This window comes from Erpetoichthys calabaricus, chromosome 16 (genome assembly GCF_900747795.2).
Source record: "Erpetoichthys calabaricus chromosome 16, fErpCal1.3, whole genome shotgun sequence".
NCBI lineage: Eukaryota > Metazoa > Chordata > Cladistia > Polypteriformes > Polypteridae > Erpetoichthys > Erpetoichthys calabaricus.
Genome location: NC_041409.2, coordinates 33,144,714 through 33,162,556, shown reverse-complemented (window position 1 = coordinate 33,162,556; position 17,843 = coordinate 33,144,714). Strand labels below are relative to the sequence as shown.

Sequence of the window (17,843 nt, the reverse complement as noted above, 5' to 3'; positions counted from 1 at the left end):
TTCAAAGACAAGTTGGTAAGAAATTGATAAAATGTTAGGATTACAAACTGGTTTACGACCGGAAATTTTCACAAGATAATTTGACCTAAATCTACTCCCTAAACATTTTAAGGATTATAGTAATCATTCGTTTACTCATTTTCTAAATCCATTTTATTCTGAAAGACAGTCACAACTGCCGGCTGTCACTTTTAGCAGCACTGGGCTCAAGCCAGAAATGAAATGTAGATGGGAGGTTAGTCCTTTACAGGTGCTCATTCACAGCAAGCAAGCTCAGAGATGCCAGTTAAGCTTAAACAGAACAGGACAATTAAGGAAATCTGCAGGTTCTACAAAGAAGAGGCCTAGATTTGCCAAAGTATTAAGGCAGGGAGGCAGCAGTGGTAACCACTACACTACTGTGTCCACCTTGTGTTGATTAGCGTTTTGTAAAATTCCTGTTTAGTATGGTGTGGCACAGTGGGTGACCTATCCTGAGACAAATCTACTGAACAATTGGGAAAATATCTTACTGGGCAATAGTTCACAACAATTTGATTCTGCTTTTGCTGTTCATCGAAGTCTCTGGTAAAATGAGGCATGCTTGCTATGCATAACTTTATGCCGAACTGTCACTAAAATTGACGTTAATGGCACTATCATGAAACCAAGCATTAGTATAAGCAAAATATCTTTCTCATGCAAACCTGTAATGTGAAATAATGTTAAAACAGACTTTGTTTCACAAATTCATTTGTTACTATTTTGCATCTCTTCCTGTACAATCAACAGAATGATCTGATGTGCTGAATGCTATCTTATCTGCAAACCTGGGTAGTATTGGGTCTACTAAAAAGCAGCAATAAAGTCTGAGCCAGAACTGTGGTGTGGAGTGACCTCTGCTGTTGTCCTTTAAGAACTGCATTGGTATTTACAACAGCCATAACTGAGTCTGTTTCTTCTCACATGAAGTGCTTCTGGCATAAATAATCCTTCACATCATGAGATATTCAAGTGGTATCTGTGGAAATGTTTATCATCCTTGGTACAGACCTCAGTGACACACATGAATATGGAAAGTCACCACAAAAAGGCTCACGAATGCAAAAACTATTTGTACTTTGTAATTTAAATGACATAACAGATCAATCTCACCTCATTACTGTATCTGGATGTTTTCCAGCCATGCTGAATAACTATGTCTAAAGCCAGGACGGACATAATCTACCTTGTTTTGCAAAATATAGTTTTTAATAATGTTCGACCTTACTTGTGCTGAAAAAATTGGGTAATACACATACAAAAAGGAAAAAAAGAAAACGGGTAATGCATATTGCCTATCAAGACAGATATAAATCTCCTTAACTGAAAACAATGAACATTTCAATTATTTTGGAGTATTTTCATCATTTTTTAATGGTCAATAGTAAGATCAAACAGCATGTTTCAAAATGTTATCATGACCACTGAAAGAATCATGAGGTAAATGACAACTGTTAGCATGAGCTGGATTTACACATAAGAACAGTTAACATGGGGTTTAACATTGACACTAGGTGGGAGTGATTATAACATTTCCCCCAGTCCTGGCTTTCCTCAAGTTTAAAAGACTATTTAGATGTATTATACTGTATATACTCAAGTGGACAGCACAGTGCCACCAACCCATAATTCTATTCCAAAATCCAGCTGCTATCCATGTGAATTTTACACATTCTCTCTGCAATTCTGTTTTTATTTCAGGGCACTCCATTTTTTTTTCTTCCTACTTTTGAAAGGTTGGGTTAATTTAAAATTCCAAACTGGCCCAATCTGAATGTGAGTGCTTGTGTTTGGGACACACGATGGAGTGCTGCATTGTACAGGGTGGATTCTACCTTATGCCCAATGATGCCAGGATTATTTACTGACCCCAACTTTGAATTTGATTAATTGGGTTTGAGAATGTAATGTTATATTAAAGATATTCAGTTTATGCATAACAAAATCAAAGAACAGATAGATTCTGACTGTTTAATATCGATAAAAGACTTTGACAAAATTTATTAAAAGCAAAGAAGTTTCAGCAAAACCGAAATGTTCACTGCAGCACAACACAAACCCTTCCACACAACAAGTTGCAAAGCATAAAGACCAATGGGTGTTTTAATGATTGCTCACACCAGAATGAGTTGCTTTTTTAGAATTTAAGCTCTGACTTGCTTAAGGTAGGATGGGGTGGGACAGAATAAATTAAATACAAACTGACTGGTTGATATTATTGATTGGCGATTTGATTCAGAAATTGAAAATGTGAATGGAATTCTATGAGGAGGAAACAAAAGGATACGATCACGGAATTCTATGAGTAAGCAACAAAAGGATACGATTAAAGTGGAGCATGTGATGTTGTTTATCTCGACTTTCAGAAAGCTGTTGATAAGGTGCCACATGAGAGGTTGGGCATCAAATTAAAAGAAGTGGGAGTTCAGGGTGATGTTTTTAGATGAGTGCAGAATTGGCTCAGACACAGGAAGCAGCGGGTGACGGTGCAAGGAAACTCTTCAGAATTGGCCGATGTTAAGAGTGGTGTTCCACAGGAGTCAGTGCTAGGGCCACTGCTATTTTTAATATATATACAGTGCACATCACATCACAGTGCATCACTTTTTCCACATTTTGTTATGTTACAGCCTTATTCCAAAATGGATTTAATTCATGTTTTTCCTCAGAATTCTACACACAACACCCCATAATGACAACATGAAAAAAGTTTACTTGAGATTTTTGCAAATTTATTAAAAATAAAAAAATTGAGAAACAACATGTACATAAGTATTCACAGCCTTTGCCATGAAGCTCAAAATCAAGCTCAGGTGCATCCTGTTTCCTCTGATAATCCTTGAGATGTTTCTGCCGCTTAATTGAAGTCCACCTGTGGTAAATTCAGTTGATTGGACATGATTTGGAAACGCACACACCTGTCTATATAAGGTCCCACAGTTCCAGAGGTCCTCTGTGGAGAGAGGAGAACCTTCCAGAAGGACAACCATCTCTGCAGCAATCCACCAATCAGGCCTGTATGGTACAGTGGCCAGACGGAAGCCACTCCTTAGTAAAAGGCACATGGCAGCCCACCTGGAGTTTGCCAAAAGGCACCTGAAGGACTCTCAGACCATGAGAAAGAAAATTCTCTGGTCTGATGAGACAAAGATTGAACTCTTTGGTGTGAATGCCAGGCGTCACGTTTAGAGGAAACCAGGCACTGCTCATCACCAGGCCAATACCATCCCTACAGTGAAGCATGGTGGTGGCAGCATCATGCTGTGGGGATGTTTTTCAGCGGCAGGAACTGGGAGACTAGTCTGGATAAAGGGAAAGATGACTGCAGCAATGTACAGTGACATCCTGGATGAAAACCTGCTCCAGAACGCTCTTGACCTCAGACTGGGGCGACGGTTCATCTTTCAGCAGGACAACAACCCTAAGCACACAGCCAAGATATCAAACTCTGTGAATGTCCCTGAGTGGCCCAGCCAGAGCCCAGACTTGAATCCGATTGAACATCTCTGGAGAGATCTTAAAATGGCTGTGCACCAAAGCTTCCCATCCAACCTGATGGAGCTTGAGAGGTGCTGCAAAGAGGAATGGGCGAAACTGGCCAAGGATAGGTGTGCCAAGCTTGTGGCATTATATTCAAAAAGACTTGAGGCTGTACTTGCTGCCAAAGGTGCATAAACAAAGTATTGAGCAAAGGCAGTGAATACTTATGTACATGTGCTTTCTCAGTTTTTTTATTTTTAATAAATTTGCAAAAACCTCAAGTAAACTTTTTTCACATTGTCATTATAGGGTGTTGTGTGCAGAATTCTGAGGGGTAAAAAAAGAATTTAATCCATTTCTGGAATAAGGCTGTAACGTAACAAAATGTGGAAAAAGTGATGCACTGTGAATACTTTCCGGATGCACTATAAATGATTTAGTAAGTATAAGTAAGTATAGTAAGTATTTTATAAGTAACAAGCTGGTTAACTTTGCTGATAATACCAAGACATTTGGATTAGCAGATCATTTGGAATCCGTTATATCATTACAGAAGGACTTGGATAAGCATACAGGCTTGGGCAGATTTGTGGGAGATGAAATTTAATGTCAGTAAATGTAAAGTATTACATGTAGGAAGTGAAAATGTTAGGTTTGAATACACAATGGGCGGTCGGAAAGTCGAGAGCACACCTTATGAGAAGGATTTAGGAGTCATAGTGGACTCTAAGCTATCGACTTCCCGACAGTGTTCAGAAGCCACTAAGAAGGCTAACAGAATGTTAGGTTATATAGCACGATATGTGGAGTACAAGTCCAAGGAGGTTATGCTCAACCTTTATAATGCACTGGTGAGGTCTCATCTGGAGTACTGTGTGCAGTTTTGGTCTCCAGGCTACAAAAAGGACATAGCAGCACTAGAAAATGTCCAGAGAAGAATGACTAGGCTGATTCCAGGGCTACAGGGGTTGAATTATGAGGAAAGATTTAAAAAGCTGAGTCTATACAGTTTAAGCAAAAGAAGATTAAGAGGTGACATGATTGAAGTGTTTAAACTTATGAAGGGAATTAGTACAGTGGATTGAGACTGTGACTTTAATATGAGTTCATCAAGAACACGGGGACACAGTTGGAAACTTGTTAAGGGTAAATTTCGCACAAACATTAGCAAGTTTTTCTTTACACAAAGAACGACAAACACTTGGAATAAGCTACCAAGAGTGTGGTAGACAGTAAGACTTTAGGGACTTTCAAAACTCAACTTGATGTTTTTTTGTAAGAAATAAGTGGATAGGACTGGCGAACTTTGTTGGGCTGAATGGCCTGTTCTCATCTAGAGTGTTCTAATGAATGAGTGCAATGATGGATTATTTGCTTTTATAATATATCCTAATACAAGGACAACATATTTAAATAGCATTGTGCCACAACACTCATATAGTAACAGCTCTCCAGCTGTATAAAGAATTAATTAATTAAGATACAAACAGGACAAATAATAAATAAATAATGCCTAGTCTTCTTTTATGGGTCTGCTCTTGCTTTTGAATATGAAGATAAAGGTTTATTGAATTAGTGATGTTCAGTCTTGTATTTGTGCAATATTCTTGAAACACAGATTTAAATTATTAATTCTATGACCAAATTTCACTTCGGGGATTAACAATGTATATCAAATCAAAAAAAGTCAAGAAATGAATAAGAGAAAGGAATGATTAGTTCTTAGTTTGGAAAGAATGCCTAATGGTTGGCTGGAACATGAGAAAGGAAATATCAAACCACTATAGGTGAATAATAAGTAAATTATAGCCATGACTTTCTTAATAAATGAAGTAAAATTTACGCAATTGTTTGTATTGGTTTGGTCAAGATTGTTATTGTAATAAACGCTAATATTACCTATGTTAGTCCTTCTTCCCACCAAAGGCAAGCCGAATGGATTAATACAAGAAGTTAAAAGTTACAGAAGTCAATGAGTTTAAAAAATGCAGGCTGAACTAACTGAAATGAACAGTCTCATGTACCATCACTTTCTCTTTAATGTAAAATGTCCTAGTAAACCAGTTTTACAAGACTGTCTACATCCCTGTCTGCCGATAATAAATACCACACATTTCTTTCATTTCACAAAAGTCATATCTAGCTTTTCTACGATCAAGGATTCTCAGACTACCAACTTAACACATTCATCAAGATTAGAGATCATTTTCGGAAGAGAAATCAGTGTTCCCTTTAGTCTTTTCATTATTTGTGCTTGCAAAGTGCACTTAAAGCACAGCTGTGGCAGCCCCAAACCAAAGATGCAATTGTTATTCCTCTTTTGCAATTTCAACTTTCGTGGTGCAAAGCTATCTTTAAACCAGCAAAGAATTAAACATTATGCACAGCTTTAACATTTTCGTTTAACATCTTAAGCAACATCTATGCATGTGTTTTTTTTCAACACTGATAATATAGAAATGGAAAAATGCAAATGCACATCAACACAGCCTCCATGTCTATAGAAAGCAGCCTTAAAATGCAATGTTAACTAAAAATCAGCCATGTTCACAATGTGTCTTTGGAATTGCTAATACAGTGACACAATAACAAATAATATCTCACTTGCTTGCTGAAATTTCTGACACCCCCTTATCATTAAGGCAGATGAATCATGTACACACACTTTTAAATATGCTGGAAGGAAATGTGCATCTCAAATATCAAATACCAAAAAATAAAAAATGCAATGTAATTACTCTTAAAGTTTAGGAATTTGGGTCAGATGAGTATCATGGCTAACACTGACTAAGTGGTTTAATATAATGCACTGTGGTACCCGGATGGGGGTGGTACCCAGCCGAGACGCCCAAGAAGACCGGAGGAGGGCTTGTGCCTCCTCCAGACCACGAGGGGGCGACTGCCCTGGGTGCCACGGGTACAGAGCTGGGAAGCTCGACCCTGTAGGGGCCCATGGTCACCGCCAGAGGGCACCCCAATACCTGCAGGACCCTGGACCTCAGCACTTCTGCCACACCCGGAAGTACTGGGGGGAAAACGAGCAGGGACACCCAGAGTGCTTCTGGGGATACAGCCGACACTTCAGCCACACTGGGGCATGTCGGTAGGAGATTGCCGGGAACACACCTGGAGCACATCCGGGTGCTTATATAAAGGGGCCACCTCCCTTCAGAGGATGACTTGAGTTGGGAGTGAAGAAGGACGAGGTCTCTGGAGGAGGGAAGGAGGCGGCCTGAAGAAGAGAAAGCCACTGCATATTGGCCAGGACTTTTGGGGTATTGGGGCTTGTTGAGAAGTGTTGTATAGAGATGGAAGACCACAATAAACGTGTGTGGGGTAATTTAAACGTGTCTGCCTGTCTGTGTCCGGGTCATATTCCACAATGGCACCCAACGTGGGGCCCTCTGTCTGTTCCAAGACAGGGACCCCAAAACAAATATTTTGTGGATGACCCGGAGCAGCAGGCACCCCCGTTCCGAGGGTGCGGAGTGCTCACGGCCCCGAGAAGGAGAGAAAACAGACCGCCACCGGAACGCGGTCGGATTCCTACCTGGTGCGGAAACAGGCAAGTTCAGCGGGTTCCTGTGAGTGTGCTGCCACTGAAGGCATCCGGGACAGCGTAGCGTTCAGGAAGACCATGCCGACCTCGGATAGATGGGATCCAGGAGGTAAGGTCCCTGCTTGCCGGCAGCCAGCCAGGGAGGGCTGAGCTTGTTTTGTGTTTTGCAGGCAGGGGCTGCCCGGGTCCACACGGATGGCAGACGCACCCCGATCCGCGGCACTTTGTGGACGCGGCAGCGGCAGAGAGAGCTGCCACGGAGGAGACGCTGCCACTCAAAAAGCGGGCCTGTCGTCGCACCAGGAGGAGGAGAGCCAAGATGGCCGCGGACCGGAAGTCCCTCCTTGAGACAGGCATGGGATTGGACGGTGTGTCTTGTGTGCCCGCCAATGAATGTATAGAGGCGGGGCCAAGGAATGTCCGTCTCGTGCCAGGGAGAGACCCGATTGGGCTAGAGGAACCTCACAGGAAGCAGTCAGAGAACATGACTGACAATCAGGTAAGTCAATCGTTGGCTGACTTTCTGTGCTTGTCATTATTGCAGTTGCTGAGTGCCCTCCGTGCAGAGTTGCAGGAGCTGGAGGGGAAGGCAGTCGCGTCGGTGACATCACTTGAAAAGACAGAACGGCGCAACGCTGGATTCTTCGGCCGGAGAGGTATGGCAGGGATGGTGAGTGAAGCCGACCCCGTAAAGCATAAAGGAGAGCCCACTGAAAAGGCCTGTGATTCCAGTGATCGGAACCGAGCAGGGGGTGCTCCGACAGTGGATGCGGCAGTGGGTGCTGTGCGCAAGGTGAGGGGAGAGACAGCGAGAGGGCTGGCAGGACGCGGGCTGATGAGTGCCCTGGGTCCTAGCGCCCTACGCCCCGAGCTCACAGCAGTCTCACGTCGCTCTGTAGGGACGCAAACCGGACAGGGTCTGTACCTTTCCCATAGGCAGACTCAAACCATTATAGCGTCCCAGAAAAAAGGGAGGAATCGAGGGGAGAATGCCGGTTCCTCCGACAAGGGAGGACGCTCACGTGCAGAGAAAGGCCGTCCTCTGTGGAGGCAGAGGGAATCCCCAGAGTCAGCGGAGAAAACGAAAGGAAGAGCGGACCCGTCATTTCCAATCAGACGGGCACAGAACCCACGGAGGAGGTGCCGAAAAGGCAAGTCGCCGGGTGCCAGACCGGACCCCGGACGCGTAGTAGGACCTGCTTCGTTGGGGACCTGTCCTCACGGGACAGGAAGCTTCACAGGGGGATTCTTCACTGGCGATGGGGCGCTGCCACTGCTGGCGGAGGCTACGTAGGCGCGAGCGGCTCAGACCAAAGAGGCACGAAAACCTCGGAGGGGGTGCCGAAGTGGCAAGTCCCAGGGTGCCGGACTGGACCCTGGACGAGTAGTAGGACCCACTTCGGGGATGAGTTGCCCTCGCGGGACGTGTCGCTCCGACCGACGTGTCTTCGCTGGCGGTGGGGCACTGTGGTACCCAGATGGGGGTGGTACCCAGCTGGGATGCCCAAGAAGACCAGAGGAGGGCGTGTGCTTCCTCCAGACCATGAGGGGGCGACCACCTTGGGGGCCACGGGTACAGAGCTGGGAACCTCGACCCTGTAGGGGCCTGTGGTCACCGCCAGGGGGCACCCCAATACCTGCAGGACCCTGGACCTCAGCACTTCCTCCACACCCGGAAGTGCTGGGGGGAAGACGAGCAGGGACACCCGGAGTGCTTCCAGGGATACAGTCGGTACTTCCGCCACACTGGGGCGTGTCGGTGGGAGATTAACAGGAACACACCTGGAGCACATCCAGGTGCTTATATAAAGGGGCCGCCTCCCTTCAGAGGATGACTTGAGTTGGGAGTGAAGAAGGACGAGGTCTCTGGAGGAGGGAAGGAGGCGGCCTGAAGAAGAGAAAGCCATTGTATATTGGCCAGGACTTTTGGGGTATTGGGGCTTGTTGAAAAGTGTTGTACAGAGATGGAAGACCACAATAAACGTGAGTGGGGTAATTTAAACGTGTCTGCCTGTCTGTGTACGGGTCATATTCCACAACACGTTAAACACATCTGTACCCATACACTTCTTTGCAACAGCTGTTACATTTTCACAAATTTTAATCTAATAAATGCAAGAAATTATACATACCACATTTACAAAGGAAGAAAGCAGGGCACCCACAAAAGAAAAGTCTCAACATAAGAAAAGTGATTGTGATTTTTTTTTAAAGAAACCAAAATACAAAGAGATTAGAACAAGTCACTGTCCTTCTTCTCTGAGTATCTGTACAGGTAACGTTTATCCAAGATCCAGACCAAAAGACACTTCAACTTTGAGGCAAAACATACAATATAAATTTAAAAATATAGAGGAATGATATAAAAGCTGAACAGTGTAAAAGAGCAACCAAAGACAACTTTAAATCCAGAGTCACAGTTAATTAATCATGTACTATTACAAGCATTACAAGTCACATATGTTTATGAGAAGGTCGATAATTACATATTTGATTGTTTCAATGGATTTATTTCTTTCTGTTTCAATGAGATAGTAGTGGGGATAATTCCCCATCCCACATATTTTGACATAATAGTGCCAATGACTGCTATTCCTTCATTTTGTTTTCAAATGCTTTGATCAATGACAAATAACCAATATCAAGGGGATATCTATGATAATTATAAGATAAAAGTTTGTTTCACAGCAAAAGAAAAAAAATGTGGAGGTCTGCAGTTTCAAAATGAAAATAATTAATAGTAGGGTGTTGTACCATGTTAGTCATTATGGATGCAATGAGAAGTCAAGCAAAATGACACCTTTTATTGGCTAACTAAAAAAATTACAATATGCAAGCTTTCGAGGCAACTCAGGCCCCAGCTCAAGCAATGAGACATCTCATGACAAAATGAAAATAAGAAATGGATCTGTTCACTTCAGAGCCTTGGCAAAAGGAATAAAGGAAGGCCCAGTCCAGATTCACAGGTCTTACCTTGCTCCATAAGGTAAACTAGTTCTACACAAGCTGGGGCGCAGTAATGTAACAACTCTTTTAACACAATGATTATGTACTAAAACGTTGCAAAAGTATGCACAATAAATAACATCCATCCATTATCCAACCGGCTATATCCTAACTACAGGGTCATGGAATTCTGCTGGAGCCAATCCCAACCAACACTGGGCGCAAGGCAAGAAAGAAACCCCAGGCAGGGCACCAGCCCTCCACATAATAAATAACATGGAATTTTCAATCCACAGATTCAAAATGTACATAATATCTTTAAAACTGAAATTAATTGCATCAAAACCCCTAATTAAAAATTTAATAGGTTCTGATTTCAAAATGCCCATTTCCCTAGGCTGTTTATTTCTAATATGTTTTCCTACTGATATACCACACATTAGCTCTCTTAGGACTTGTTTAGACTGGGCACTTTAAAGTGGTGGTTATCCCACTATCCTCAAACACTAATTTGTACTTTGTACATTCTAGCACCTGCGGTGTATATGAACATGGAAACTGCTCCAAAACCTACAGCATGCCATTTATGGAAGACTATTCTTTGAGAGTTTCATTTTCTCCATGCTCTCTTAATGTACAACAGTCAAATTATTTGCTCATACTTACATGTAATTGTTCAACCTCTTCTTTACATTCTCTCTTTAGCTGTAGGAGTGCAGCTTGATGTTCTGTAGAAGCCAAGGAGAAACACGCTCTTAGTAAAATGACGTCCATAGCCATAATTATGTTACATTCTTTTACTGAGACACACTTATAAAGTAAAATCAACTAAATCTACCCTGTCAGCTTCTCAGGAATAATTCTAAAGACATCACTGTTCTTAGCAAGAGAGACACAACTTTCAAGACAATGATTTTCTCTCACATACTACAATGTGGCAGCTCTGCAACAATTCATTCCATTTCAAACTTGGCTTACCATACACAAACAGTTATAAAAAACACATTCAACATGAAGCAGAAAACACCAAAATAAACAAAAATGCTCCCCACTATGGCCAAGACATCTGTTTCACTGAAGGAGCTCCATATCTCAAACAAATTACTTCCTACATGCTCTACACTTTACTAACTCCTCATCATTGAGATCTTACATCTGTCAATAAATAAATAAAAATAAAAAGAGGCAGCACCCAGTTATAAGACCCTGAAAATCATATGGTACTATGTGATCATTTCTGAATCATACCACTTCTATGGTATCATCAGCTGTATAACATTAAGCCAGTCATCTCCAGCATGGGCTTTGACTTAAGCCTTGTCTCTTTTCTTAGCAATCTTTCCTATATATTGCTCCTCTTTTGAGATAAATAGATAAAATTTTATATTTATGCCCTAGGGGAAATCCTGCCTTTTCCAGAAGCTCTTTAAATAAATAAATAGATAGATAAGACTTAAGTAAATATACACACACATTTTGGTCTAAGAACATACTGGAATGAGGAGAAAGCAAGAAAATTTAAAAGAAATAAAAGTTCTGACTTGGCTGTCACAGTCTAAGTGAGGCATACAGGCATATTGCTGTGTTAGGGTGTGAGAGAAGGGATGTGCAGCATTGTTCATAATGGCACTCAGTTTTGTTTTAATTCTCTCCTTCGCTACAATCTCCAGGGGGTCCAGAGTATGTCCTATAACTGAGCTTGCCCTTTCAATTAACATTCATTCATTCGGCCTCTTGATGTGATGTTACCGACCCAGCACACCACACTGGCCAACACAGATTTATAGAAGATCTGAAGAATGTCACTCCCCACATTAAAGGAATGCAGTCTCCTTAGGAAAAAGAGCCTGCTCTGCCCTTTCTTATATAGTTCCTCTGTGTTACAAGACCAGTCCAACCTTTTACCGATGTGGATCCCCAAGTATCTGTAGGAGTGGACCATCTCTACATCCACTCCTTAAATAGTGACCGGACATAAAGGCTCTTTAGAGAGGCGAAAATCAATAGCCAGTTCCTTGGTTTTGTTGATATTAAGATGCACACATTTCTTTTTGCACCAAGAAGCAAACCTCTCCACCCGACATCTCTTCTCTGTCTCTTCTCCTTTCTCAATACACCCCCATAAGTGCATAATCTACTGAAAATTTGTATTAGTGACATGATCTGCTGTTATAGTTATAATTTGAGGGGTAGAGAGTAAAGAGAAAAGGATATAGGACTATTCATTGTAGTGCTCCAATGATGCTCACACAGTCCTTTAGTCTCACAAACTGTGGTCTGCCCAACAGATAGTCCATTATCCTGGACACCATTGACTCTTGTCACCTTCGTATCTCTGAGTTTACCCCTTAACAGAAATTGCTGGATGGTTTTGAAGGTGCTGGAGAAATCAAAAAACATAATCCTTACAGTGCTGTAGTAAGCTTTGTCCAGGTCAGAATAAGCTTTGTGGAACAGATAGATAAATGTATCCTCCAGTCTAATCTTTGTGCAACAGTAAAACTGAAGCGCGTCCAGGTGGCCTACCACAAGAGAACAGCATTCTTTAGAATGGGAACAATGTAATATGTTTTCCACAGCAGTGGAACTTTCTGAAGCAGTTGACAGAGGTCACCACAAAGCTGGTCAGCATAGGCCTTAAGAACTCAAAGACTGACTCCATCTGGTCCCACAGCTTTTCTTGTGTGTAGCTTCCTCAGTTGTCTCCTTACTTGGTCTTGAATCATGGACAGCCCACACTGATGGTCAGAGGTAGACTTGTCACTTGCCATTCGAAGTTGATGTGGTAGAAGTTGTTGATGTAGCGGATAGTATGGGGAGACTGGTCATTGGAATAAGGTTGCAGTGGCAGGAAGGGTATATTAAAAACTAATTCAGGGAGTTACTTTTGCCCACATCCCTTTCTAGCTCCTGAGCCCTGGATTGTTCGAGTCCAGTAATTATTCCCAGTCCATTCCAGACATCTTTATGCAATTCTGAGTGAGTTTGTTTGCTATTTTAGCTTTGTAAGCTTCCTTTCCTTCAATCAGCTTTTTAGCACAAGCTGTACCTCCTTCTGAGCCTCTTTGCCACTGGATTTGAAAGCTCTCTTTTTCCTCATTCAGGAGACCTTTTACCTCCTTAGTAATCAACGGCATTTTGTTTGGAAAGTAACACACTAGTGTTTGTTAAATGAGTGACTGGTTTTCACATTTTCTTTTACTTCTGTTTTCTTCTTTATCATTGGCATTGACTGTCTATTTGCCTAGTCTCTCTGCCATTCATCAAGTTGACTTTATTTGATACTATATGCTAGATTCCTGCCAGTACTTCATGATTCCCCACTCCTTTATCTCTTCTGCCCTCATAATATCTTCTTCCACAGCCATACCTACAGAGTCATGGCGGCCTCAGTCTAAACATGCTGGTCCAAAAAAGTACTTAGCTAGCCAGTATTAATTTCTTTCTCTCTCTCTCTGAGATAGGTCCTAACCTTGTTCTGTGGCATCTTTACATTTGGTAACACCTTCCCAAGTAGGCTACCCTTTAAACCATTCAATATATTATTCTATTGCATTTGACCTGGTTTTATGTTCTTTTTTGAGATGTAAGGTAGTGCACAACAGTTTGCACCATGAAAGGTGCTCTACAAAATACATTTAACAATTTTCTCTAACTCTCAAGTATAAAACACTATGTAAATATTCTTCTGTACCAAATCCAGATCAGGAACATGCAGGGTTTACACCTAGTGTAAGGTAAAACCATATAAACTAACAAGAAGTACTGTACGCAGAGCATAATACGTTAAAGAGGATACCTCTGAAAAAAAGTCAAGAGAAACAATTGGAAAGTTTTAGCTCTTTACCTTGAATAGACTTTCTTTGTCATGATGCCTCTAGGCTCCCAATAGAATCCATATCTGGGTCATGAAAGCAGACACCCTTTTATCAGGAGACACACTGCTCGTCTCTTCTCTTGTTAAGCATTGACCGCTTTAGAAACCAAGGGATTCTTTGTGTTCATAGACTAACACCAACTCCAGCAAGAGGCCACTGCTGTAACATTAGCTGCTTCAGCAGAGGGGCCCATCATCTACTATTCACAAGAAGTGGGGGAAGGTCTTTAAGAGAAGAGTGTGATTTGTATGTGACATGTTGAAATGTTTTCATGGTATAGCAACTGATTTCTTTTATTTAATGGCTGTAGAGGAAAATCTGACTCATTTATTTTCTGAACTCTCTTAATCTAAAGCCTATCACAGGAGTACTGGGGGTAAGGCAGATATCAGACCTGGATAGGATGTCATTCCATGGCAGGGCACATTCACACACACACTCACTTCTATGTGTCTTTGAAATGTAACATGAATATTAAGTACATAGAGGGAACCATGGCTAAATTTGAAAGAACATATGTTATAAACACATCAAGTGGCCAGGATGGACACTGAACCCAGGTCCCTGAATGAGAGTTGCAACAGTGCTAGTCATGGCAGCATGGGGTTATTCTAAATAGAAACAATATACTGTATATACAAAAAAAAACTTTAAACTGATTTAACAAGGTGCTTGGTCGTAAAATATATTATAGCATACCTGGAACTTCTAAATCTTGACTCAAAATTAAAAATGTATTCTGGAAAAAAAAATGCATAATAAACTTATGTTGACAAGATATGAAACTAGAAGAAAGGTTCTGAAAACTGATGCAAGGATCAAAGCTAAATCAGCAAGATCTAGTGAAGGAGACTTAGCCCTTAATCCCAACATCAGACAACTTTAGGCAGGTTTTCACATAGGATAGTGATAAAAACAATGCACATAATTACCAATGCAATAAATCATGTGTTGCAGTTTGCTTGTGGATTATGAAGGAAAACTGAAGAACCCGAAGCATGAAAACTTGTAGGAGGAGGCAGAGTAAGTGACCAGCAAACCGCACACTCCTGCAACTGTCAGAGTTCTGGAGCAGATGTGAAAGTATTCAACTAACAGAAATATATAAAATAACCTTTCCCTACTATTCCCAACTTATGATAATGCACATATTTCATTCCATATTCCATTTTTCATCATTCTTCATGCCTGTTAACTTTGTAATTTACTTTAAAGGCACATGGCTAAATAATGTGGGATGATACAGTTTACCTGACCTTATCTTAAGTAAACGTAACACCAATATTTCTACATATTACTTCGTAATGTCACACTGTTTCAAAGTGAATGTAAAAATTTCAGTTGAACACAATGTCTAACAAGTAAGTAACAATGTACTTTAACTTCACACAAGGGCCTCCTCTGTGGCTTATCTAAATGTCCACAGTGAAAGTATTATTTCTTTGCATCTAGTAGACAGTGAGCATAAAAACTATGCAGTGTGCCACTAACATCCGAACATCCCATTGATACCAACCTCTCTGAGGACCTACAGTTCAAAACAGTGATAAAATTATGGCAAGCCAAAAATCAATTAGTGTCCTGTGTATTTTGTATTTTTTTCTTCTGTCCCCAAGTTGATCACTATCTTCTGTCTTGTTTTTCATATGATTGCGATATGCTGTGGGCAGCCTGTCTAACGTCTCACTGATCCAAAAACATGATGCCTTTACAAGTAAGTTATAGTTCTGTTTAAAAAAATGATAGAGGGATAAAGTTTAAAACAGGGCTCCGTAGTCTCTTCATTAAGGGAACCCAAGGAAGGGGAATTATCAAGCTCAAAGTTGGACTGATTTAACAGTCGGTTCTGAAACACAGAGTCACATTCAACTGGAGTGAATCTGATGCAGAACATGAACACACACAAGACAGGATGCCAATGTATTGTAGGGTATTCTTAAGCACACACCCACATAGGGCTAACTTAGAGACGTCAATTAACTGGTCCTGCACATCATTGTAATGTGAAAGGTATCTAAATGACTACTCATTATGAGATGTATATTTAAAACAGCACAAAGTTAGTTTCTAGGCAAGATTTTGGCCACATGAATCTGGGACTATGAGACAGGAGAAGTAACCATCTTTCGAAGTAACAACTTTACATACTAAAACAAAAATATCTATGAGAAATATTAAGACAGATTAGCCATGAGTTAACCAAAAGACCCTGAGGTACAGAATAATCTGCTTATTTATCATGATTTTATTAAAGGGTAAACAATCATCAATGGAGTAATCAACTGCTATATAGTGCTCAGAAGCTATTTTGGCGGGCGGCTGGGGGCCGTGCCCAGCCGGGACGCCTAGAAGGGCAGGGAGAGGGACTATGTCTCCCCTGGAACACGAGAGGGCAGCCACCCTGGTTTGTGTGGGGGCCACGGGAATTGAGCATGGAAGCTCAACCCTGTAGGGGCTCGTGGTCACCACCAACGGGCGCCTGGAAGACTGTGAAGCCCTGGACGTCAGCACTTCCGCCACACCCGGAGGTGCTGGCAGAAGTATTACCAGGGACAACCAGAGTGCTTCCAGCTGCTCATGCGGCACTTCCGCCACACCAAGAAGTGCCGCAGGAAGCTCATCAGAGGTCACCTGGAGCACATCCAGGTGAACAATAAAGGGGCCGCCTCCCTCCAGTCATCAGCTGGAGTCGGGTGGAAAAGGACGAAGCTCGGAGGAGAGGAGTGGAGGCGGCGAAGACAGGACTTTGGAGAAACCCGGACTTGAGGGTGTTTGGTGCAGGGGCACTGGGTTGTGTGCAGGACTATATTCACTGTAAATAGTATTGTAAATAAAACGTGTGTGGTGTTTGAACCATTGGTGTCTGCCTGTCTGTGCCGAGGCTGATCTTCCACACTATTAAGAAGGCTAATAGAATGTTAGGTTATATAGCTCCCTGATGTGTGGAGTACAAGTCCAAGGAGGTTATGCGCAAGCTTTATAATGCACAGGTGAGGCCGCATCTAGAGTACCATGTGCAGTTTTGGACTCCAGGCTACAAAAAGTACATAGCAGTACATAAATACATACAGGCTACAAAAAGTACATAGCAGGAAAAATTCCAGAGAAAAGTGGCAGATTCTAGGGCTTTAGGGAATGAATTATGAGAAAAGACAAAGAGCTAGCCTTTTCACTTCATGCAAAAGAAGATTAAGAAGAGAAATTATTGAAGTATTCAAAGTACTTAAAATTATGACGGGAATTAGTCCAGTGAATCCAGTGGATTGTGACTTTAAAATGAGTTCAACAAGAACACAGGGACATAGTTGGAAACTTGTTAAAAGGCAATTTCTGACAAACATTAGGAATTTTTTCTTTACACAGAGAACCATGGACATATGAAATAAGTGACCAATAAGTGTGATAGACATTAGGAATTTTGGGACTTTCAAAACTTGACTTGATGTTATTTTAGAAGAATTAAGTGGATCGGAAAGGCGATCTTTATTGGGCCGAATGGCCTGTTCTCACCTAGATTGTTCTAATGTTCAAATGCTCTTCAAAATCCTTTATAGGATATATATCTGCAGTAGCAGAAATCCCTGAGTTCTTTGTGACATAAAAAGTGAGTCATTCAAGATCTTAGTAGCTTCCTCCCTCCCTACATATGGTTTGGTATTCCTAGAAACACAGTACTCTATGTCCCACATATTAGGGCCCCCACTATCAAATGGCATCATGCCCACATATTGAGAACCGACTTTCCCTAGCCTAAGACATAACAACCCGAATTTTGCCCTTTGCAAAAACTGTGAATAATCCAGGGTGCTCATGAGCCATTCACAAACAACTAAAATAGCAAGGATGTCAAAATCATCAGAAAGTTTGTATTACTTAGCAAACCTTGATAAAACAAGGGAGGGAGAAAACACAAAAAGATAACAAAGTATAGACCAATGGAACAAGTAAAATCAAGAACG

At 41.6% G+C, this 17,843-nt stretch overlaps 1 protein-coding gene across 2 annotated transcripts in view; it reads right to left on the bottom strand.

The window, feature by feature from the left end:
• The window catches only part of LOC114667097 (formin-like), a 613,004-nt gene that overhangs the window by 414,976 nt on the left and 180,185 nt on the right, over positions 1 to 17,843 (bottom strand). For both annotated transcript variants that reach the window (XM_051920062.1, XM_028822231.2), the window contains one exon: positions 10,673 to 10,734. In XM_051920062.1, coding sequence (XP_051776022.1) covers positions 10,673 to 10,734 — 62 coding nt within the window. The remainder of the gene's footprint in view (positions 1 to 10,672; positions 10,735 to 17,843) is intronic.